The following is a 25,533-nucleotide window of genomic DNA, read 5'->3' on the forward strand; positions in this document are numbered from 1 at the left end:
ATTTGTTCAAACTCGGTGTACCATGGGAAATCAACAGTGGAAATGTATACATTAAATTTTAAATGTGATCAAACAACAGTTCAGAAAAATCAAATTAAACCATTTGATTTCTTCATATTTTCAGGCATGCTAAAGGGGGTGGGCAATGACTTTGGCCTGAAACGTTTCAAACCCTGTTACATATATCAAACCAACATCTATTAGAAATAGTTATCCCAATGGTGATAATTAATGAATTAGTTTTCCAAAGAACATTCAAAAATTGCCTTATTTTAATAAAATATCATTGTATTTAGTATAAATACTCCTTACAGGATACACTTTATAAGTAGAAGATCTTCAAGATGAAAAACTCCTATTATTCCATCGAGGTGTGTATCTGCTGTATATTTTGCAGTTGCAAATATTGCCATTTACCCAGGATGAATTATGGGTGAGTGTGTCCCTATGCCCACTTAGATCAAAAGCTGAAGGGAACTGTAAAAGATGAAAAGTATGGGAAGTTCCAAATAAGCCATTCAAATGCACTGTAGTAAAAATATACCCCCTCCTCTGTAGGCTGTCTGTATGACTTCAACCCTCCACACACTTCAGTCCCTACTCAAGAGGTGTTTGTCACTCTTTTTAAAGGATTCTCCTTCTCTAAAATTTTTACAGCTGCCAGCTTTAGAAAAAAGCCAAAAGAATGGTATTTAAGAAGGGAAACAAAGTTGCAGACTCAGGCAGATCCAGGCAGGCAACCATGATTACTGCTGTCTCTGGCGAGAGATCATTGAGGGACAGGGTCACAGACAGAAAGACAATATACCCAGCCAGCCAAGGCATAAGGAAGTCAACATCTGTGACTGAAGTGCTAATGCTTTAAAGGAAATGCCCCCCTTTAAAATGCTTGCAACATTGGTAGTTCTGGGTCAAATATTTGCAACATTGGTAGTGCTAGGTTTGAGAGTTATTTTTAAACACCCATTTAGAATGTATTTTACAATCAATCAAAAGCCAGATCAAGATCCAGGTTATATTTAGTAGGTTTGCTTATTGTTCAAACTCAGTGGGCTTAAAAGAGCAGGCATACACTTTGGTTCTTAGACTTCAATAAGGAAAAGTACTCCAAAAGTAGGGAAATGATTTAAAATTAAAGAAGGCAAATTCAAAATATCATTTGGAACTTTAAAAAGTCAGAATAGGAGCATACATTAAATTGAAGATGTTATTAAACCCTGCAAACATTAGGCTTCAGAAACTTGAAAGCAGTTTATGAGATGAAAGAAACCTCTGGACAAGTCACATGATACAGAGGCACAGGCACGGATTCAGATTCCTCACAGCTGTGCTTTGTTTTTTGTTTGTTACTTTGGGGCAGTGGGGGTGGAAAATAAGACTCATCTTTTTAACAGAACACCTGAAAGCATGGTGGTTCTTTAGTCTCCATCCCCACACCCAACCCTTAAAAGAAGGCTATAGACTCTCTTCCCCAAGAAGATGGGCTCACATTCTGTAAGTTTCAGGGGGTAGCTGAACAGCCTGAAACTCAGAAAGGAAGCACCGCACGGAGTGTCCTGCTCATCTAGATGTTCTGCTTTCAAAGTTCTGCTCAGGGTTAGAAATGAGCACGGCCGCCTTTCTATAGACTTGACGGTACAGTAACAAGGGAGGAAAGCGTCTGCATAGTGCATTTGATAGCAAACTCTTGAACATACTCTGAGCTTTTTCTTGTCTGCCAGAAAGACATGAAAAATCTTAAAAGAGTCTTTAAATAATCTCTCATCCATTTATGTGTGTCTATTCACAATCTTTAAAAAGTGTTAGCCTTTGACCTTGGCTAAGCCTTCTTATTAACATAAAAGCTTCTTTTTATCTTATTATCATTTGAATAAGTTTGAATCTTAAAAACTATAAATCTTACATAGCTATTTAAAGTCTCACTAAAAACATACGCAACACCTAGAGATCTTGTTTATTATTCTAGATTATGCCATTTATTTTGTTTCTATTTAAAGGCGAGCTCAAGTCTTTTGAAGGATTTGTCAAAGCATCATTTTCTTCTTACAAAGGAAAATTCTAAACAGCCTTACACCATTTGCTAATTTAGCTGAGTCTCCATGTGAATCAGCATTTAATCTTGGCATTGAGTGGGGTCGTTTTGTGGGTATGTTTTCTCCCTAATTAGGAACACCAAAGGGACCTGGCTGCTCCAGTACCTCTTCCCCTCCAGAGAGCCATTCCCTCAGGGTGGAATGCATGCCCTATCAGGCAGCTGGGCCACTTAAGAACATGAGTAAGAGAGACACCAGCCCTGGAACAAATATGTCTCCATTCGGCACTCATTCTTTTGCTTTGTAGGGCAAAGCACAGTGGAAGCCGCACTCTGACACAATGTGGGCTTTTCATGGTTCTTTTCACAGGCGACTTGCAGAGAGTGCACTTAGCAAAACTGAACTTTGAGAAAGAAAATTTAAACATCTTGTAAAAGTTGCAGCAAGGATTTGGATATAAATAGTAACTTCCTGGTTGGGAAGAAGGTAGTCAGTGATCTAATTATGTGTAATGCATTTAGCAATCGTTTTCTCCTTCAAATTGAAAGTTCATCCTAAGGAGCCTGTAGAGATGGTATTATAGGCAGGGATCTGAGTCTGTTCGGCACTTGCCAGAGGATCCCAGGGTCTTGTTAAAAAATCCAGGTTATTATGTTAAAGCACAATGAATTGGACAAGAAGCACATGGCTAGAAATAGAAATAAAGACAGATTAAGAAAGAAAGAAAGAAAGAAAGAAAGAAAGAAAGAAAGAAAGGAAGGAAGGAAGGAAGGAAGGAAGAAAGACAGACACTGTCCAGGATAAGACTGAGCTAGAAAACTAAGGGAAGAGCATGTGGAGACATGGGAACAAGGGAAACTTACCCATTACTGGTGACCATACAAACTGATGCTGTCACCATGGAAATCAGTGTAGAAGTTCTCAAAAATCTCAAAACTACCACATGATACAGCAATAATGTTACAACAATGATACAATACCACTCCCAGGAGCATCTCAAAGAACTCTAAATCCTAATATAGACTTTGCTATCCATGCTCATTTCTGCTCAGTATAGTTGGGCTTTGTTTTGCTTTTTAAGTCTTTGGGGGCCTGTCACCCAGCTCCCAAATAAATACATGGAGACTTCTTATTTATGAATGTCCGGCCTTAGCTTGGCTTGATTTTTGTTGTTATTGTTGTTTGTTTGTTATTTTATTTTTAATGTTTTTTGTTTGTTTATGTTTGTTTGTTTGTTTTGAGCTGAGGACCAAACCCAGGGCCTTGTGCTTGTTAGGCAAACACTCTACCACTGAGCTAAATCCCCAACTTGGCTTGTTTTTTTACCAGCTTTTCTAACAAATCATCCCATTTATCTTTTACTACATTTTACCACTGGATTTTTTACCTTTCTTTATTCTGTATATCCGTCTTTCCTTCTTACTCCATGGCTGGCTGTGTGGCTGGGTGTCTGGCCCCTGACGTTTTCCTTTCCTTCTCCTTTTCTCACTCCTCCCTCTTCTCTAGACTTCTCCTCCTATTAATTCTCTCTGCCCCATCTATTTCTCTCTCCTGCCTTGCTATTGGCTGTTCAGCTCTTCATTAGCCCAACCAGCTGTTTTAGGCAGGCAAAGTAACATAGCTTTACAGCGCTAAACAAATGCAACATTAAAGAATGCAACATATTTTTGTGTCATTAAAGCAAACATTCCACAGCATAAATGAATGTAATACATCTTAAACTAATATTCCACAACAGCTCAATGTACAATAGCCAGAAAAAGAAAACAACCTATTGATGAATAGATAATGAAATATGGTTCATATATACTGTGGAATAGTATTCAGCTGAAAAGAAATATGAAACTCATAGGTAAATGGATGGATCTGGAAATAATCATTCTAAGTGAAGTAACCCAGATCCAGAATGACAAATTCCATGTATTTTTCACTCATATGTAGATATTAGCTTTGAATCTTTAGAGATATGTGTTTAAATTAAAGTATTCATAGAAGATAAGAAACTCATAAGAGATGATGATTGTGGGAATTGCAAGGAAATAGAGAATGCAGGTAGCATGAAGAGGAAAGGGAATAAAGGAACAGGAGGATTATATTGGGCAGTGGAAGGAGGACAGGGTAGAAGATGGCATATGGAGAAGGATAACTAACACTGTATGATGATATCAATGTAGTTCTCTCCAGTCTCTATCTCTCATACTAGGATATACTGAATAGATAGGACAGAATCGTGTTTTTATTTTAAATTTATTGGTTATTTTCTTCTGATCTGGAATAATACAGAAGAACAGATAAGTATATATCAAATCACATATAGAACCAAAAGATGGTTTGGAAGCCACAACATCTGTATGACTACTGGGAAATGCAGAGTTTTCTGTTAGCCTTCCAGGGACTCTTAAAAGACTCAGGATGTGACAGCACCTCCGATGCCCTTCCCCAGAAGTGATTTTACATTGCCACTCTCCAAAGTTTCATGTATGCCCCTTACAAGTGAAATTACAAGTGGAAATTTTATCTGTTTGAGTCCCATAGGAGAATATATGAGGAAAAGTGCTTTTTTAAAAATGTATTGTATAATAGAGTCTTAAAATGATTATCATAAATTTACCATAAATGATTTATCATAAATAGAATGTATGAGAAAAAAAATCTAAAGATTTTCCCAGTCGTTCTCCTTCTAAACTGCTTGCTGTTCATAGGTAACTTGTCTATACAATATGTTCAGAAGCCACAGAAGAACATCATCTGTAATTCCTTTCCAGAATGTTTCTATAGGGAGACATAAAGATTTAGGGTGACTTTTTATGCTGTCCAAATGACGAATGGAGACTGCAGTATCATTTCGAGATTCATCCACATAGACAAGTGCTTGGACTCTGGAAGCTGTCGTTTCAATCCCTGACTATGATGCTTAAAAACCAGGTATCTCACCTGTTAAACTCATCTCGTGATGGCATAAGGATGAAATTAGTTAAGAAGTGGAGTTTCTTGAGAACAATGCCTGGTACATTGATAAACATACAATATCTATAATGGATATGCTGATTTATAGGTAGTATGTATTTATAAGTTATTTACATAAAATGTTTTTACCTAAATAAGGCCTAGGGATTTAGTTCAGCCAGTAAAATCCTTTACTTGCAAGCCTGGAGAAACTCAGTTTGGATCCCTAAAACCTTTCTAAAAGTGAGGCATGGATGGGGCTGGAGAGACAGCTCAGAGGTTAAGAATACTTGCTGCTTTTACAGAGGATTGGAATTCAGTTCCCAGTAGCCACATTGAGTGACTCACAACTGCCATTATCAAATGCCCCAGGGATTTGTTGCCCTCTTCTGGCCTCTGTAGGCACCAACATGAAGGTACACAGAAGAGAGAGAGAGAAGAGAGAGAGAGAGAGAGAGAGAGAGAGAGAGAGAGAGAGAGAGAGAGAGAAAGAAAGAAAGAAAGAAAGAAAGAAAGAAAGAAAGAAAGAAAGAAAGAAAGAAAGAAAGAAAGAAAGAAAGAAAGAAATGAACTTCTACCAAAAAAAGTACCATAAGCCTATAATTTGGAATGATTCAGAGATGAGAGGAACGGTTCCTGAAGCTCTGAGCTGGCCAGCCTAACCAAGCAGTGAACACTGGGTTTAGTGAAAGATCCTGTCCTCCCCAAAAACCAAAATAAGGGGGAGAGCAATTCAAAAAGATGCCTGACAGCAACCTCTGTCCTCAACATGCATGGATACACTTGTGTGTCTATGCCCACATGCACACACATATATACACCAAGAAATAAAGCAGCATTAAGCCATTGGAAAACAATAAAAAAAGCATAATTTCAAGACCCACTTTCAATGTGATCATTATTATTATATTACTCTAATGAGTACGATGCAATTCAAACTCAAGAAAACCAGTCTTAAAATGAAGACGAAGAAGTGCTGGAAAGTCTGGAAAGACTTAGACAGGAAGGAGTAGGAGACAGAATTGATATAAACAAGTTATACACACATATTAAATTCTCAAACACTAATCAAAAAAAAATGTGGAAATGAGCAAACGGCTCAGTCGGGAAGAGTATGGAATGCTTCTCCAGAGGAAGAGAGTTTATTTCCCAGCACCCATGTCAGGCACCTCACAGCTACAAGGGATCAAATGCTTCTGGCCTCTACTGGAATCGGCATTCATATGTACATATCCCATAGACATACACACACACACACCCTTTTAAAAATTAAATAGTCATTCTTAAATAAAATGTTCAAAGATTTAAAAGCCTATGCTATTAAAATTATGGAAGGCAGTCTATGCATTCCACTTCTCATAGTTAAAGGCAGCATAGCATTGGGCATCTTTAGCAGTTATTTCTATTGTCTACATGACATAATTGGACAAGAACAATTCTTTTGCTTGTATGGTAATTTCTAGTAGGAAGAAGATTACTGAATAATACCAGAGCTCATTGGTACAGGTGACATGTCTCAACTCTCTGGAACTGCAGGAAAATGCAAGTTGATTGAGGTTTTGGTTGTTGTTTGCTTTTTTGGTTGATTTTTTTTTTAGCTTCGCACCATTAATTTGCTTTTAAGTAAACCTAGACTAAGAACTATTATTTTTTAAAATATATATATAAGATCATTCTTCCCAATTCCTACTCAGTTGTTTCTGTCACTGGATGTGGTGTTTTATTCTTTAGCATTTCTGAAGGAGCATTGAGATCACCTCTAAATTTTAAAAATAGAAAATGAGGAGACACATGGAACAAAATTCACCTGGTTATTAATAATCAAGACTGTTGGTACACACATGGGTCTGTCAGCAGCATACAGAAGGCACACACAGATAGTGAAAGAATAAGAAACTCTCTCTGGAAGAAGCTGTTTTTCAAAAAACTAATATTGTATGATATTTAAGTCAAAAATAGCCACCTTATGAGAAACCATTTTGTTTATTAAAAGACATGCAAACCTATTGATTTCAGCTATACAGAATTTTAGTGACTCTTTGAACCTATCAGGAAAGCTCCTAAATATACTGTCCCCTGCAATTTTCAGTCAAAAAACCTTCTTTAATTGTATATTCCTTAACTTAAAATCCACCAGCCGTCGGTCTGGAAGATAATGTATAGTGGCGATACATGCATTCCTCCGCTCAGGCCATCACTGGGTGGTTCCACGCTTAGTATCAAATACTTGGGTCCTTTTTCTCACTGCTGGGACCAAATGCCTGGCAAAAGCCACTGAAGGGGAGAGGTTTACTGTCACTGACGAATGAGAGGATCGAGTCCATGAGAAAGGCTACGGCGTGGTAGCCTGTGAGTGGCAGGCAGCTCATATCTTGGTGGATCGGGAAGCAAAAAGCAAAATGCTTGGGCACAGATTTCTCACTCCATGTGTTCTTTTTCTTCATCCTAGCACCTCACCTCAAGGCACGGTGCTGCCCATATTTAAGTCAAGCCTTTCTGCAAACACTCTCAGCGACACACTTGAAGATATGTCTCACTAATGTCCTACGTGTCTCTCAGTCTGACTAAAATGACAGTGAAAACTAACCATAACAAGTCCACTCCTTTTCAAACTGACCCCCTAGCACATCTGTATAAACTATTACATTCTGCCCCTAGCTTCTATGTATTTCCTGATACAGCATGCATTTAGTCTAATGCTAAGACTCTTTAAATGCTAGTGAGGATGTGAGAAAAAGGAAATCCTTATACTGTTCTTAGGATTAAATTAGTCTAGACACTATGGAAATCAGCATAGATGTTCCTCAAAAATTAAAAATAGAAGTAGCATCTGCCTGAAGTATAACACTTAAGGGTTTATACCCAAAGAATCTAAGACAAATTACTACAGAGATAGCTGCACATCTCTGTTTATTGCAGTAGCTAAGTCATGAAATCTGCCTAGATGTTTGTCAACAGATGAATGAAGAAAATGTGGTTTATATACACAAAAGTTTTCTTCAGATATAACAAAGAATGAAATTAGGTTATATGCTAGAAAATGAATGCAATTGTAGATCATCACAGTAAGCAAAATAAGCCAGATACAAAAAAAGCACACATTTTTCTCTCATTTTAGATCTTAGAATTATTTTTTATTTGAACATCCACATTTATTGATGATCTACTTATGATATCAATGAAACAGAACCAAAATAAATGTCTATCAACAGATGAATGCATAATGAAAGAGTGGTAAAGATACAAAATGCATTCATAGTCAGCTGTAAAAAAATCATAAAATTTGCAGAAAAATGAATGAACTTAGAATGTATACTATTAAGTCATGTCACTTAAAAATCAGAAAGAAAAAAATGGAAACATTCTCCTTCATAGGCAAATTCTAGTCTATAGTATATGTATGTATGATTATATATTAACAATTGTGAGTATATATATATGTATATATATACATATATATATGATAATATTTAGAAAGAAGAACAAGAAAAGGTAGTATTAGGTGATGAGAAAGTACTGAATGCAGTCAAAAGGACACATAAGACATATAAGTGGGCCTTAGAATTCTTATAGATACTTGAGTGCTGTGTGTGTCTCTCTTTGTGTATGTCTATGTGAGGGAAATGAAAGGAGACTAGAGAAAAAGAGAAGACTAGTAAGAGGAGAGAAAAGGGGGAAGAAGAAGAATGAAAGGGAACAGAAAGAGTGAGTATGATCAAAGAACATGATATACTTGAGAAAAAATACCTAGATGAAACTAGACACTATATAATGAATATATACTGATAAAAAACCCTAAATACAAAATCAGGTTACATGTTTCCTATAGATGGATTTCTAAATGGTCTTATTAAATAAAAAACACAGGGCTAAAAATAGGGGTGAAAGCCTTAGAGAGATCAGGGAAATAGGGAAAGCCATCAGCCAACCTTACCTCACCAACTCTGTAGCTTCCAAATGCAAGTTACTTCCTGTTTACCCATGTCTTTATGCCCTGCTGTTCTGCCATCTGATTTGCTCTCTCTGCCCAGCTACATCACTTCCTCTTTCTACCCAGCTCTGTCACTTCCTGTCTGTCTGTACAGACCTCCAAACCTCCATGGTTAACTAGTTTTGGAATTTAAGGCGTGTGCCACCATGCCTGGCTCTGTTTCCAGTGTGGCCTTGAACACATAGAGATCGTGCCTGCCAAGTGATAGGATTAAAGGCGTGTGCTAACATTACATGATTTTTGTGTTGTGGCTGTCTTTTTCCTCTGATCTCCAGGCAAGCTTTATTTATTAAAGCACAAATAAAATATCACCAGAGTTTCCAATATCGAATATTATTCAGATCTAAAGAAAAGGTTCTATAGCAATATTTTCTGGGAAAAAAAATGGATGGAGTTAGAGTAATATTGAGAAGGGTCACCCAATGCCAGAGAGAAAAATGCATATACTCCCTCATATGTGGAGCCTAGCCTATAAGGTATTCATGTCAATTGCATGTGTGGTTATAGTATAACATAGGAAGGAGAACAAGAAAATGTAATAAGAAGACAAAATGCTCACTAATGAGTTCACTATATAGGATACTTTGTGTCAGTCTTTTTAATGCTTTCTCAAGGTTTAGCACATTTTAAATGCCAAATAAATCCTTAAATGGAAAATGTTCACTAAGGGGCTGTTCCCTTATTAGGAGACCTAAGTTTTAAATTTTATTTTCAGTAAGTATTTCTATAGGCTATAGTTCTTTTAAGTACCACTAAATTTAGCATATTTTATTCTTTAAACAAGAATTTTAGTTACTCAAACCCATAGAGTATAAAGACTATTAAAAGCACATTTACAATATCATAATTTTGAAGACTCTGGAAATATTGACTTATTATCCCAGAAATTCAGAGTAACATGTCAGAAATGTGAAAACACTGAGAAGTGCTTTTTTTTCTTCACTGCATGTTATAATTCTAAATAGTATCATTGTTGATGAATAAATATACTTTTTAAATTTAATTGAAGTGAAATTACATTTTTGTTGTTTGTGTGTGTATGTCTTCAGGACTAACCACTTTAATACTAGACAACCAAAAAGGAAACTTATCCTTGGGAGAGGTTAATTCTCCTTCTTCCAGCAGTAATTATTTGCCTCTAATTCATTGTCTAAGGGAAATGTACTGTAGCTAGAAGGTTTCTCTGGTCCCGCCTGGCCCCGTGGTCCTGCAGCTGCTTATAAAATAATCACTCAGAGGCTTAATGTTATTTACAAACTGTATGGTCTATAGCAGGCCTCTTGCTAACTAGCTCTTACATCTTAAATTAACCCATTTCTATCCATCTATGTTTTGCCATGTGTGCTGTGGCATTACCAGTCTGCTGGCATGGTGTTCCTTGGGTGGCAGGCTGGTGTCTCTCCCTCCACTCCTTTCTCCTCTCCTTTCTCTTTTCCATGTCTCTGCCTTGCCATAGGCCAATGCAGCTTTATTTATCAACCAATCAGAGCAACACATATTCACAGCACAAAGAAAGACATCCCCCAGCAATGTACATTTTTTTCATTTAGAGAGAGAGAGAGAGAGAGAGAGAGAGAGAAGAGAGAGAGAGAGAGAGAACAAAATACTGCATAATTCCAATATAACGACAAGTTGTCATCCCCATTACAAATGTCAGGAACTAGAGGTACAGCTAGGAAAAGCAGTAACAAACAAGGATCAGAGCCTAGCACAGCAAATAATCAGCACACAGAGTAGCTACACATCATCCCTCATCAGGGCATCATGGCATCAGCTGGTGTCCAGCAGCCCTTCCAGCTCTATTGCCTGTGGAAACCGGAGTCTTACTTGGTCAGTTCCACGCAGTACCCGCTGATTTCCTCATTGAATGTCCTACTTTTTGGCATCTCCTCTATCCTAGCCTATCAATTATGACTTACGTTTCACGAGCGTCAGTCAACAGCTTCTCAGTTCCTCTTTGCAGAGAATCTGACCCTGGAACACACTGCTTGGCCTCATTGGCTTTCTAGATCCTATGTGCAAGTCTCCACCACCCTCATCACAGCCTTCATTTTGCGTGCCTGAAAAGCAGTACCATATAGAACAAGTTCTACTGCCCCTTAGCCTGGCTTACTTAGACCACAGCTGCATTAGCATACCATACCTTCCTGCTTGAATGTGGGAAAATGCCTCCCTAGGAAGCCGTTTTCTAACCAAGTGTTCTAAAACCCTTTTTAAGGATATTCTATTACCTAATGAATTTATACTTACATCTAGAATCTTTTAATAGGTAGATTTTTGTTCTAGGTGCTTTCTCGATTGCCCCAGTACAAACTCTATGCTCTGTAATAGCTCTAATCTCTTTAACAATTACAAATTGTAAATGCTTTGTCTGCCGCTGCCTTTAGAGCAACTTTACAGTTACTCAGATTCCTCTACTTGCCAAACTGCATTTACACCTCAACTGTTTTTACACTTCATTTTGCTGTCTCCACTATAAAATCTAAGAGCAGCGAGCAGTAACCACAGATGGTATGCCACCTTGAAAATGTCTCCCCCAAACAGCTCAGTTCATCATTTCTGAATTCACCTTCATTAAGATTTTCAGGACACAGACAGAAGACAGAGATCCTTTGCTGAAGTGTGACCTGAATGGCTTCTAGTCTAATTCCTGATAGAGTCCTCACTGAGGGAAGTGTAACAAATTGTGGCAACCCAGTTGGAGCCAGAGTTCACTGTGTTAAACAGAATAAATGTTTGCATTCTCCGACTCCAATGTGCAATATGAACTGGTGCATCTCAGAGAAGCTGAGAGGATGGTGGTTACCAGAATTTGGGATGAATAACAATGGTTAGGTGATCAGTGGAGACCACATTATGTAAGAACAAGAAGTTCTGATGTGCCACTTCACAGTAGAGTAAATATGATGTACTGTATCTTTCAAAATGCTGGAAAATGACTTTGAATGTTTTCACTATGAAAAATAAAAAAGCTTTGATGAGATAGATATTTATCCTTATTGAAATATTGCACAATGTGTATGTGTATTGAAACATCACATAGTACCCAATAGATGTGTAATTTTCAAGCACAAGTATTAGATTAAAGTATTAGATTAAAAATAAATTAAATTTTAATTTAAAAATTTAAAATAACCTAAGAGTCAAAGTCATTGAGGATGACTTTTGTTTGGGAGAGGGTTCTGATACTTACCAGGTAACACTTTGAAAGTAAAATTGTTTCCCAATTTTAGTAGTTATCATGTGAATAAAAACAATAATTTAATATATTATATCTTTTCAGATTTGTATTATCCATATCTGTGGAAAGCATTACACGGATAAGAAAATTATTTCATTTATTATCAAACCAAGAGGAGATTATAATTGTAATTCCCTATCTAGGGATAGCAAGGAAGAAGAATAGATGAAATAACCAGCTTAAAAAGTACTGAACTGCATGAGGGTAGAAAGAATACTGGCACTCTGTCAATCCAAGTTATTGCTGCAAGTTTATAACCTGGTAGACAGAATATAGACATGATCGAATGTTAAATAAACTAGAATGATTTAAATCTGTAATAGAGTTCTGAGGTTGTTGAGATTTGTTTCGATTCTTCATTTTACTGGCTGCACATTAGAAATTGCTGAACTGATTCAAAACACCACATCTGTCACAGACTCATTACTTATATAAAAATGGCAAATCTATATAATCCTCATCTTTCACAAATCTTTTCTGAAGAAAACCTATTTCACTAGCCAAGTATTCTCTGAGAATTTTATAAGAAAGTTAAAGGATGCCTTTGTTTACTTTTCTTTAATATCATCATGAGAATAGTAGAGTCTTATGATCATATAGATTCTGCAAACCTCCTTTATCAGTCATTATAGGTGTTGTGAAGTATTGGAATATATGTATGTGTGTATGTATGTATGTATGTATATATAATATGTATACATATGTATAGACATGTGTACACAAACACAAACATATATTCTAACCAAAAGAAAATAGTTGTTGTTGTCTATAATAGAATAGGATGATAAAGGAATTTTGTAATTATCTTCAGAATATAAGTGATTTTTCAGATTTTGATTCTTATGTAGTTAAGACTATTCATAACAACATCTGGCTATTTATATATTTTATGATCTAGAAAATGATAACTTTGGGTAGTTTGGAAGATGTAACATCAAACTATTGAACATTCTTAGATTAAGTGGTAATTTTGAGAACCGACTGAGGTTAAAGCATCCTGGAGTATGCTTATTGTCTGTAACACAATTCAGCCACTAGGATGATTCTGTGGTATGCGGCATTTGAGCAACAGACTAAAATTTACTAAAGGAAATGAGCTCAGATATTTTTGAAAATTTAGAAAATGAATCTATTACTTCCAAGTATATCTTCTAGGAGCAGTCATAGTCTTAGAATATACAATATGTGATTTACATATGTAATTGTGCACATTGAAAAAGCAAGTCAAAGAGGGAATGTGTACCAAAAAAGCTTCACTCACCTAAAATGGAAAAAAGAATAGCATCTGAATTTTCATAAGTTCCCTTATTTCTTTGTATTTTTTTCACAGATGCAATAAGGGACTACAAGTTTGCCTTTAACCTTCTCATTATAACTACATGTTTCCTGTAGAAAACCATTAGGAAATAAATTACAGATTAAATTCTAAGAGTAGTCAAAAAAAAAAAAACACAGTTCTTCAGTTCAGCCACTCTCAACTGAGAGTTCTGCATAAAACATAAAAGAATGGCTCAAAAAGTTTCTAATTCACAAGAAATGGGGGAGTCTTCATCTAATTCCTTATCATTCTAAATGAGAAGTGAAACTTGTTGCTGATGGATTTTAAGACTGCAAAATGTACCTACAAAAGAGTTTTAACTAGAACTAAGCCCAGAGTACCTTGTATTCACACAGTTAGGAATCTTGCTGAAATAAGTTAGTGTTGGTTTCATAAGGATAGTGAAATCAGTAAGAAAATATAAATTGATTTTATGAAGCACCTACTAAGCTCCTGTCTATGGTAATCAACTTTGAGAATCACGGTGAATGAGAATACAAGTCTGTACAGGAAAAAGACAAAGCAAGACAAAGGCCAAGCAGAGCATATCATAGCATACACAATAGCAGTGATGGTGATCTATTGGAAATGTCAGCATGAAGGCTTGCAAGGACATGCAGAGTTTAAATTCTGGAGGGGGGAACATTGTGGGGGTATTGCAGAGAGGAACAAGTTGAGAAATAACTGTGACTGATGAATAGCAAAATGGAACAAGAGAAAGTAGTAGACGGCTGGTAGAACAAGGATGACAGTGTTGGTTAGAAAAATGTCCTTCACTGGAGTTAATGGTCAGCCAGACTAGACTTAGAGATATAATCCACTCATCTCTTCTGAGATGCAGCTATACCATAAAGGTTCAATAATCCAAAGCACCAAATGCGATGCCTAATACTGCCCCTTGCTGGCTTTTGGTTCAAGAAACATACTTTACTTTTCTATCCCTCAATTTCTTTATCTGTGTCATAGGGATGTAGCAATACAAGGAAGTGTTTATAAGGTCTTTGATTTTAACAAACCTCAAATTATATACTTCAAAATGAACACTTGACAGCAGTGGTCAGGAGCCATTACAGAGGTATGAAAAATGCAGAGGGAGCGTAATTCAGGTACCCATAGCAGTAACTCAACATTCTTCCTTAGTACTCATAACTTGAATATTTGCTTAGAATTTGGGGTTGAGATACAAATATAGCTTTTGATTTTTCTCCACTTTCCTACCTAAGTGTTGGCATTAGCTTGCTACCTCGTGGCTCTCTGAAACCAGTGGACAAATAAAGGGCAGAGTGACAAGGTTTCAGGCTTCAAACCAGGTCTTCTTGTTCCCTGTCCATGAGAGTGCTGACAGATCATCTCACCTCTGGAATTGCCGATAAAGTTCTTTGTTCATATGGATAAGATTAATAGCTTTAAGGGTCATTACAGAACATAAGTTAATATTCTCTCCAAATGGAAAATTTCCTAGGTTTGAATTCTATGCATGATAAATTGGGAGTTTTATTGCACCTTTTGACCTTTAGCTCATCTTTCTTTAAAATATACATTCAAATGTAAAATCTAGCATTTGCATACATTGAAGCAATTTATGATGGCTACCCTTTCTAACCTGCAAGGTTTTGAGTTCAGGAAAAAAGACTTGAATTACGAGTCCAACATTTTCATCCTTGGCATTGGCATAGGTTCTTTCCAGATCAATTTTTTGTGTCCTCAAAATAGCTATGTGCCATTCAGATTGAATCATCAAGAATTCTAATCAGAAATAAAAAATGTAGAAAGAAAAAGCAAGCATTGATAGATTCCTATTTCAGGTAAATATCATTTTCCACTCAATTGAAATTTTATCTTTTAAGCCTGTGCAAGTGGAGAGAGCAAATACATTCCTTTCTTTGAAACAAATCAAAGTTATTTATGTCAAATATTCTACCTAATAGAGATGTATTGGGAACTGTAGCAACTGGTGTGATAAAAGGAGAAGTAAATGATGCTCCGTTTCTGATCTTTGCTTCTGCACTAGACTACAAGTCACAGTTATCTGTTTTTCATGCATTACCATCAGCTCTCTGCTGATCAAATCTGTATCCAATAAAGAGATGACCAGGCATGGGTGTGTGATATTCATCAATCTGCTGAAAATTATTCTGCTTGAAATCCCTTAAAAGCAGTCTATGTCTGATCTTTTATAAGTAATCAAAAAGGATTTATGAACTTCTCCTTTCTGCTTTGATTTAGAAATAATTTCAGATCTGCCCACTCTAAGTAAGGGAAAAAGTGCTACAACATCATGGAAGCCATGCCACAACTGTAAAAACAGAAGCGATGTCTACTTAAATGATGACTTCAGTGTCCTGGTTGTCATTTATGGAAAAACTAGAGGACAAAAAAAAAAATCCCACACACCCTCTATACAATCACAAGACCTTTGTAAAAACATGTTTAATTCCTTTGTAACTCAGATTGCAGTCCATGTCCTTTCGTGAACTCAAAAAGAAATAATGCTATAGAGAAAAAAAAGGAGATGCACATATGAGAACACTTCCATAAAAGAGGTTAGAAAGTGAAGTTCACCTTTTAAAAATACAAAGAAGTTAGCCATGACAGCTGGAAATCTCTACCTGCTGCACATCTCTCTGTAATTGCTCTAACAATGTGTGTTCTTGGCTCTCTTTTAGGCCGACCAGTAATGATTGTGGTAGAGTATATGGAGAATGGATCCCTTGACTCCTTTTTGCGGGTAAGGTGCTCTTTCCTGGTACCATTTAAATAAGCTATTCTGAGATCCATACTTGAAATCATTCATCATGAATTAATTTCTATATAATGTTATGCATGGGGTTTCTGTGGAGAAGGGCAGCATTTTCTCTGGGTGCATTTCTCTGGTTCTATGATGCACTAAAGCATTACTGAGGGGACAGGATGCACATATAATAATGTAATTGATTTCTCCTATAAATTTACTTGCCATATTAATGATTATAATATATATATATATATATACTAAATGATTCTACTATCAATTAAGAAGTAAAAATAAAATTCAGTTGCCACTTATAGCTGTTCATGAAGCTTTATTTACCAATTTAGTGTGATATTTTATGCATTTTCTAAAGTGCTGAGCCCTTACATTGCTGTCCCAAATTCTGCCAATTTTGTCCCTCATGTTCATTTGGCTGTTTAAAGAGGAAAAGAACAAATAAGATTCCTTTAGCAGTGATATCTTTTAGAATAAAAATCGAAAACTCATTCTGTTTAAGATGACTTCACATGAATATATAGTGGAAGAAACTAAAGCTAGCAAAGTCTCAACATCATTTTTCAAAGTGTATTCATCACATGTTAAGTTTTAAAGCACCACAGTATGCTTGGAAAACACACATGGATAGTGAAAAAGAAGTGAAATATAAAAATATATAATATAAGTAGATGTTTCTTTCCCCAGGAGAGGTGATGTATTTGCATGCTGGTGAACTCTTTAACAAATCCAAACAAAGGCATAAGTAGTATCTGTGCTTATGAAATGGCTGAGTTTTTTTCCATTTAGAATGTGTTGTCTTTCTTTGTATTCTCACCTCATTTTCTGCCCGTGCTATTTAGATATCCATTTGCATCTGTCTGTCTCCCGTGATCTCATTTCCACTTATTTTGCCTGATTCTTGTCCTCTCTTTCCAACTGCTCTCAATGTTAGTGGGGATGATGTCTCAGTCCTGTGACTTAGCTTGATGTCCAGATTCAATCCCTGAAGCTGAATTCAGCATCATCTTCAGGCTGTAATAAATAGAAACTACATCCACAGCACACACTCTTGAGCAAGCATGCTCTTTAAGGCAACATTCATAGGTTGAGGACATGAGCTGTTTGTTCTCTGTTGTGACCATTTCAGAATATTCTACCTGTAAATGCTCTAAATTATTTTAGAATAATTTATCAGGGACACCTATGAGGAATGAAGTGCATGTACACTTATGTCTTTTCATTATTTTGTTCAAACATTTTTATCAGATATATATCAAAATGATTCATTATCTAGTAATGTTTGGCATAGGTTGGTTTTACATTTTTTATAACAACTACCCAAAGCAAACTGTAACAGCAAATAATGTAGAAGACATTCAATTTAAATTACTGCTAAAAATTGGACCAAATGGATGGTAAAGAAAATTAGGTGGAAAATGTTAGTTTCAGATAAACTTTTATTCTACTGAACAAGGAATACATTACAATATGTGTGGGATCCCACAGAAGCTCCCTAGTCAGGCCTTATTTAAGGTCAGAAAATCTGAGCTTGCTTTACCTAGCAGGGCTGCATAATAGGATGATTTGGCCAAGGGCATTGTTGCCAGGTATTTCAAAGTGTCTATACTTGTTAGTACTTTATACCTTGACATTGGAAGGGAGAGGTCTTTTGCCCCTCCCCTTGCTGATGTATTAAAGGCCCATTATGAATAAAGTCCAGGAAACTGGGTATCAACCCAGGGACGTCCTGAAGCTATCCTGTGTCTCTGTTTTTCTCACCATCTCTGTCTATATTTCTATATAATACTTCCTTATTCCTCACTCCTCCCTCCAAGAACCCATCAATAGGTCAGAGCTGGTCTTCAACAAAGATGTACAAAGAATCAATAATTAAAAGATGTGACATCCTATATCACATGCTTATAAATGATGTATTTCCTGAGTTAACGTTTCAAAACTAGCATTTTTTCAGCTCTAAGTATGCACCATATAGGTAACTGACGATCTAGAAAGAAGCAAAGATTTAATTGTTGCTGGCCACCATTAATACTACTATGAAAATTTGGATGTTTATGTCTGTTAATCCTAGCTCTGCCTCATATTAGCTGTGGGTCCTTAGACATAATAGTACATTCCTGGGTCTCTTCTAGTCCATGTGTATAACAGCACAGTGAAAAGTACCTTCCTCCTATAGTTGTTAAAAGAACTTTATTGACTGGTGTAAAGTTTATAAGAAAAGATCCACACAGAAGTCTTCATGACTCCAGAAGTGATGCTTTTCTCGGCTGTGAGTTCTCTTCATTGAGTTGATATGTGATTCTCCTTGTAAGGCACTGTCAACTCTGCATGTGGTGGGCATTGCCTCTGCATATGCATGCTTCACTAGTAAAAATTATATCATTGAAGTATACAAAGAACTCTAAAAGATTTAGAAATCAAATAACCTGTTTGATAAAGGGGCTAATGAAGTGAAGAGATGGTTCTCAAATGTTGAATATCAAATGGCTAGTAAACATATTATCCCTAGTCATTGAAGAAATGCAAAAAAACACTACCTTAAGTTTTCTAGGTATACATAGATTTATTTCAATTAGGTGGTAATCTTCAAACACGTCAAAGACTTACAGAATATGGCATTTAAAATGTTTTAAGAACTTAGACTTTTTTGGACGTTGAGACATGTCTGCTCCTGGTAGCACCAATGTACTTCAGAGAAGATGATGGGCATCAAAAAAATCCATATGGAGTTTGCTTTCCTTATAGCAAAAGTCAGCCATTAGGGCAAGAAACTGTTCTTGCCTGGACAACTTGACAGAATGTTGTATCGACTGGGCATGCAAAACCTATGGAAAAATGACCACTAAATCTTGCCAAAACAAGGTGAGATCATCCTTCAGGTTCCTGCTTTGCAGAGGAGACTGCCAGATATTCTGCAGGACACAGGGAGAAGCATCTCAGAGACTCTAGGCCTATAGGCTGAGGAAGGATGCCCCAATGTTACAGAGGAACTTTGGTTGACTGTCCAGGCAACCAGCTGTTTCTGTCATTTCCAGAATTTTGGAAGTTGCTTACAAAGCTTTACTTAGGTAATATTATATCCTTCTGGAGTGTTTGATGTAGTTGAAGACTAAATAGTTATAGTTATAATTCTCCTTGGTTATAATAAAAAATAAATTAGACATGAAACTTTAGACTCACAAATGTAGGCTCGATGATAAAATATTTTCTTTAATTTTGCCAAATACAAATAGACTAGATACTGTTACTGTAATTCTTGCTTGATAACTGTTTGTTATATGTAATTTTACTATATTAAAGTTAAAACAATCCTTTTTGATTACACAGAAAAGGGGAAGTGCTGTGGAATGTCTTTCTGTATGCTCTGAATATATGTCACTCTGATTGGTTGATAAATAAAACTGTTTTGACCTATGGCAAGGCAGCTTAGAGGCAGGTGGAAAATGCAGAAAGAGAGACAGAAGGAAGAAAGGAGAGGTGAAGAGAAACTAGCCACCAACAAAGGAAAAGCAAGATGCCACCAGACTGGTAAAGCCATGGCCATGTGGTAAAATATAGATTAATAGAAATGGGTTAAGTTATTATAAGAGCTAGCTAGAAAGAAGCCTGCCTTAGACCATGCAATTAATAATTAAAAAAAAAAAAGTATCATAAGGTAGCCTTCAAATTTTTTAAATTATTTATATGTTTGTTTTGCTTGCATGTATGTCTGTGCAGCATTTGTATAACTGGTACCTGGGTAAGCCAAAAGAGGGCATAGGATTCTCTGGAAGTAAGTTACTGGGAGTTGTGAACAGTAGTGCTGGGAATCAAACCCAGGTTCTCTGTAATAGCAGTCATTGCTCTTAACTATTGAACCCATGTCTTTGGCTCCTAAATTTTATATTAATCAAATATTAAAATGCAAGCAATAATATGATGGCCTCTTAAAACTCATCTCCCTCACAAACAGTAACGAATACAATCCTATCTAGTACAGGTTAGATAGTGGTGATGCAAACGTGACTGAGACCATTCCTCGATAGATGTGTGGAGAGTACCTCGCTCTTTGTTTTAAATCACCAGAATATCTCCATGTAACCTGGAAATGAATCTTCCAATGAATCAATAACCACAGAAGTCATACCTGGTTTCATTAGTAACAGTATTCATTAAATAAAGGATATTCAAATTTTAAAAAAAAATTTCATCTCACCCCAGTCATAATGGCATTCATAAAGAAGACAAATAGCAAATGATAGGAAGGATGTGGACAGAAGGGAGCCCCTTATACATTGCTAGTATGAACATAAACTCATCCAGGCACCATGGAAATCAATATGAACTTAATCAAAAACCTGAAAATAGAACCATCATATAACCCCACTCTACCCCCTGTGTATTTATCTGAAGGACTCCAACTCAGTACATCATGTAGATATTTGCACATCAGTGCTTATTGCAGCACTGTTCAAAATAGTTCAGCCATAGAACTAACTGATGTGTCTGTCAACAAAGGAACAGCTAAAATGTGGGGTGCATAGTCAGTGAAGCTTTTTCAGTTATAGACAAGAATAAAATATGCCCTTTGCAGAAAACTGGATACAACTTAAGATAGCCACATTAAACTAATTGTCATCTCAGAATGGCAACTATCACATTTTTCTCTCATATAGTGTCTTAGTCAGTGTTCCACTGCTGTGAAGAGACACCAAGACCAAGGCAACTATTATAAGAAAAAAACATTTAATTGGTGACTTGTTTACAGTTTCAGAGATTTTTTTTATTTTTTTATTTTATAATTTAATTTAATTTTACATATCAGCCATGGATTCCCTTGTTCTCCCCCCTCCCGCCACCTTCCCCTGCATTCCCCCCAGCCCACACCCCATTCGCATCTCCTCCAGGGCAAAGACTCCTGTAGGGATTCAGCTCAACCTGGTAGATTCAGTCCAGGCAGGTCCAGTCCCCTCCTCTCAGGCTGAGCAAAGTGTCCCTGCATAGGCCCCAAACATAGGTTCCAAACAGCCAGCTCATGCACTAAGGATAGGTCCCAGTCCCACTGTCTGGGTGCCTCCCAAACAGTTCAAGCTAATCCACTGTATTATTTATCCAGAAGGCCTGATCGAGTTGGGGGCTCCTCAGCTATTGGTTCATAGCTCGTGTGTTTCCATTCATCTGGCTATTTGTCCCTGTGTTTTTTCCAATCTTGGTCTCAACAATTCTCGCTCATAGAATCCCTCCTCTTTCTCACGAATTGGACTCCTGGAGCTCCACCTGGGACCTGGCTGTGGAGCTTTGCATCTGCTTCCCTCAAGTCATTGGATTAGATTTCTAGCACGACAGTTAGGGTGTTTGGCCATCCTATCACTAGCGTAGGTCAGTTCGGGCTTTCTCTTGACCATTGCCAGTAATCTATTATGGAGGTATCTTTGTGGATTTCTGGGGACCTCTCTAGCACTTTGCTTCTTCCTATTCTCATGTGGTCTTCACTTATCATGGTCTCTTATTCCTTGTTCTCCCTCTCTGTTCTTGATCCAGCTGGGATTTCCCAATCCCCTAAACTCTCTTTCCTTCGAACCTTGCCCTTCATTACCCCCACTCACATCCATGTTGTTCATGTAGATCTCATCCATTTCTCTGTCATTGGGTGATCCCTGTGTCTTTCTTAGGGTCCTGTTTTCTAGGTAGCCTCCCTGGAGTTCTGAATAGTAGTCTAGTCATTTTTGTTTTACAACTAGTATCCTCCTGTGAGTGAGTACATACCATGTTTGCCTTTCTGAGTCTGGGTTAGCTCACTCAGGATGATTTTTTTCTAGATCCATCCATTTGCCTGCAAACCTCATGATGCCATTGTTTTTCTCTGCTGAGTAGTACTCCATTGTGTATATGTACCACAATTTATTTATCCATTCTTCAGTTGAAGGGCATCTAGGTTGTTTCCAGGTTCAGGCTATTACAAACAATGCTGATATGAACATAGCTGAGCATGTGCCCTTGCGGTATGATTGAGAATTCCTTGGGTATATGCCCAAGAGTGGTACAGCTGGGTCTTGGGGGAGATTGATTCCCAATTTTCGAAGAAAGTGCCATATTGATTTCCAAAGTGGTTGTACAAGCTTGCATTCCCACCAGCAGTGGAGGAGAGTTCCCCTAGTTCCACATCCTCTCCAGCATAAAGTGTCTTCAGTGTTTTTGATCTTAGCCATTCTGACAGGAGTAAGGTGTATCTCAGAGTCGTTTTGATTTGCATTTCCCTGATGTTTAGGGATATTGAGCAATTCCTTAAATGTCTTTCAGCCATTTGAGTTTCCTCTGTTGAGAATTCTCTGTTTAGCTCTATAACCCATTTATTAATTGGACTGTTGGGCATTTTGATGTCTAATTTGTTGAGTTCTTTATATATTCTGGATATCAGCCTGTCTTAATACATTACCACCATAGCAGGAATCATGGTGGCATGTAGGCAAATGCTTGAGCAGATGTTGAGAACTACATCCTGATCCTTAGGCAGAGACAGACTCTTGGTTTACATGGGCTTGTGAAACCTCACAGCCCACCCCTAGTGACACACTTCCTCCAAAAAAGCCATATCTCTTAATCCTTCAAATCTTGTCAAATAGTGACACTCCCTGGTAACTAGGCATTCAAATATATGGCCCTTTGGGAGACATTCTTATTCAAACATAGGTGTCCTAGATTTTACATAGATACATAAAATCATATCTGTATATGTGACATAAAAGTCAATGTGAAGCTGTCTAGGGAAAATTTGAGCTGATGAGAAGAGGGGAAAAGGAGAGGTCCAGAGGGAATATAGGGTGATAGTTCAGTGTACTTTATATACGTGTAAGAAACTGTACTTATGTAACCCAGTACTAGGTACAATGAATAAATTCCAAAGGGAAAATTAATTATTAACTTTAAGATAGCAAATTGTAGAAGTAGATAGATAAATCCAAGTCATTTTTTAAGTAAATATTAGAAATACTTTCAAAAGCCTATAAGCATGATGGATTTTTCTTCAAAATAAATGAAGAAGTTTACATGATTAAAACACAAGAAGAATCTGGGCATGATTGCTCATACCTGTAATTTCAGCAATTCAGAAGCTTAGGCAGAAGGACCACCATGAGTTAAAGGCCATCTGTGGCTACATAGTTAGCCCTTGTCTCAAAATATATTGAAAAAATTCAAAAAGACAAAAGTAAGAATAAAGGCAACTATGGCCACTAACATCTTACCCTTCTTTCGCATCCTGCTCCCCGCATGCTATCATAACTCTTATCCAGGAGCTCAAAGTGTACCATATAAACCCATGTCAACAGTGGGCACTCAATTCTCCTTGCCAGCCACAAATGAAATATCTAAGTATATATATGGCCCATAAACTCTGAAAAGCTAAGTCATTTTTCCAACCACTGCTTTAGAATTTGATAATCGCAACTTCTGTGAGCACAGAAAGCAGGCAGTCACTGAATGTACTGCGAGGTGGGGGAGCCAGACATGGCTCATTAATAGCCTTCTGTGCTTACTGGAGGCAGAAACATTTCCCTTTGGTCTCCCACACTGTCTGAAAATCACTTCAATTTGCTATTTTATTATGAAGGAGTTGTAGCACAACTAAGTACAAGATTGCAACCCACTTCCAGTGCTGGTGGCTGGCTGTTATGTTGCTCCAAATTCATAAATCTAATGCTATTGGGGTTCTTGTGGACATTTTTCCTGATACATATTACCAGTGGGGAATGCATGGTCAAGAGTTCAGGTGGGTGTGAAGAAAAGAGAGTGGGTATGTGTGTAACTATGTGTGCTTTTGGTTTAAAGATACAATACATCACACCTTAGTGAGGAAATCCTAAATCTGGCTACCCAGAAGCACAATGTCACAGGGTTTTCTGCCTTTGATAATGGAATACATTCATGATAATTGTCATTTTAACCACCATCCCTACACAGTATCTCTTTGGTGACACAGATGAACTTCACAAATAAGTTTTACAGTACTTTAATGAATACTCTGTCTCTAAACCTGACAACTTCCATTTTATAACATGGTGTAGTGTAGCTAGAGTTTTTCTGCCTTGCCCACAGTCAGGACAAATCTCTGTCACCCGCCAGTCCCACAGCCGCTCAGACCCAACCAAGTAAACACAGAGACTTATATTGCTTACAAACTGTATGGCCGTGGCAGGCTTCTTGTTAACTATTCTTATATCTTAAAGTAACGCATTTCTATAAATCTATACCTTGCCCCGTGGCTGGTGCTTATTGCGTCTTCACATGCTGCTGGTCATGGCGGCGCTGCAGTGTCTCTGTCATGCGCGGTTGCAGCCAGTCCTTCTGCCTTTCTGTCCTTTTATTTCTCTCTCTGTTAGTCCCGCCTATCCTTCCTGCCTAGCCACAGCCGATCAGGTTTTATTTATTGATCAATCAGAACAACTTGACATACAGACCATCCCCAGCAAGCAAGTGCAGACCATCTCAAACACCTGCACTCAGGCCATGGTCCTAATCATCCTCTATATGACTGCTAGGTAACGCCACAAAGAACCAAGAAGGCTCCACGGACATACAGATCATCCACAGCAGTGTAGCTTCTTTGTCATATCTAGAAGACATAATCTCACAGCAGACTTACTAGTCCTCTGGCCATTGCAATCTTTCTGCCTCCATCTTGCACTGGGTTCCCTGAGCCATAAGTTACATTGTGCATGTATCATTTGGGACTGAGTACCTCTTATTAGTGGGTCTCTACATTTTGACCAATCATGGATTCTGCAGTGAGCTCCATCTGTTGCAAAATGAAGCTTCTTTTTTTTTCCCGAGACAGGGTTTCTCTGTGTAGCTTTGCGCCTTTCCTGGAGCTCACTTGGTAGCCCAGGCTGGCCTCGAACTCACAGAGATCCGCCTGGCTCTGCCTCCCGAGTGCTGGGAATAAAGGCATGCGCCGCCACCACCCAGCTAAAATGAAGCTTCTTTAATACACTCACCTGTGCACACAAGTGTAGAAGGAATCTTAAAAGTTCTTATTGATAAAATCAAACCCGAGGCCAGTTATTGGGGTCAATGTTGGTAGATCAGAGAGACAGAACAAGCCACAGCTATGCCAATCTCACCTTGCCAATTCCTCAGCTGGTCCTGTTTCCTCAGACTGGAAGCTTCTGTGTCCTCATCCCAATGGCTCTTTCCAACGCTGGCCTCAGGTTTGATTTTATTAATAAGAACTTTGAAGATTGCTGCTACATCTGGCGCCCAACATTCGTGTTACAAATTCAT

General features: G+C 37.5%; 1 protein-coding gene across 1 annotated transcript in view; it reads left to right on the plus strand.

Moving 5' to 3' along the window:
• The window catches only part of Epha6 (EPH receptor A6), a 951,985-nt gene that overhangs the window by 778,306 nt on the left and 148,146 nt on the right, over positions 1-25,533 (plus strand). Inside the window, 1 exon segment of the mRNA XM_028879452.2 lies at positions 16,196-16,257. Coding sequence (XP_028735285.1) covers positions 16,196-16,257 — 62 coding nt within the window.

This window comes from Peromyscus leucopus, chromosome 12, assembly GCF_004664715.2.
Source record: "Peromyscus leucopus breed LL Stock chromosome 12, UCI_PerLeu_2.1, whole genome shotgun sequence".
In the NCBI taxonomy this organism is placed as follows: domain Eukaryota; kingdom Metazoa; phylum Chordata; class Mammalia; order Rodentia; family Cricetidae; genus Peromyscus; species Peromyscus leucopus.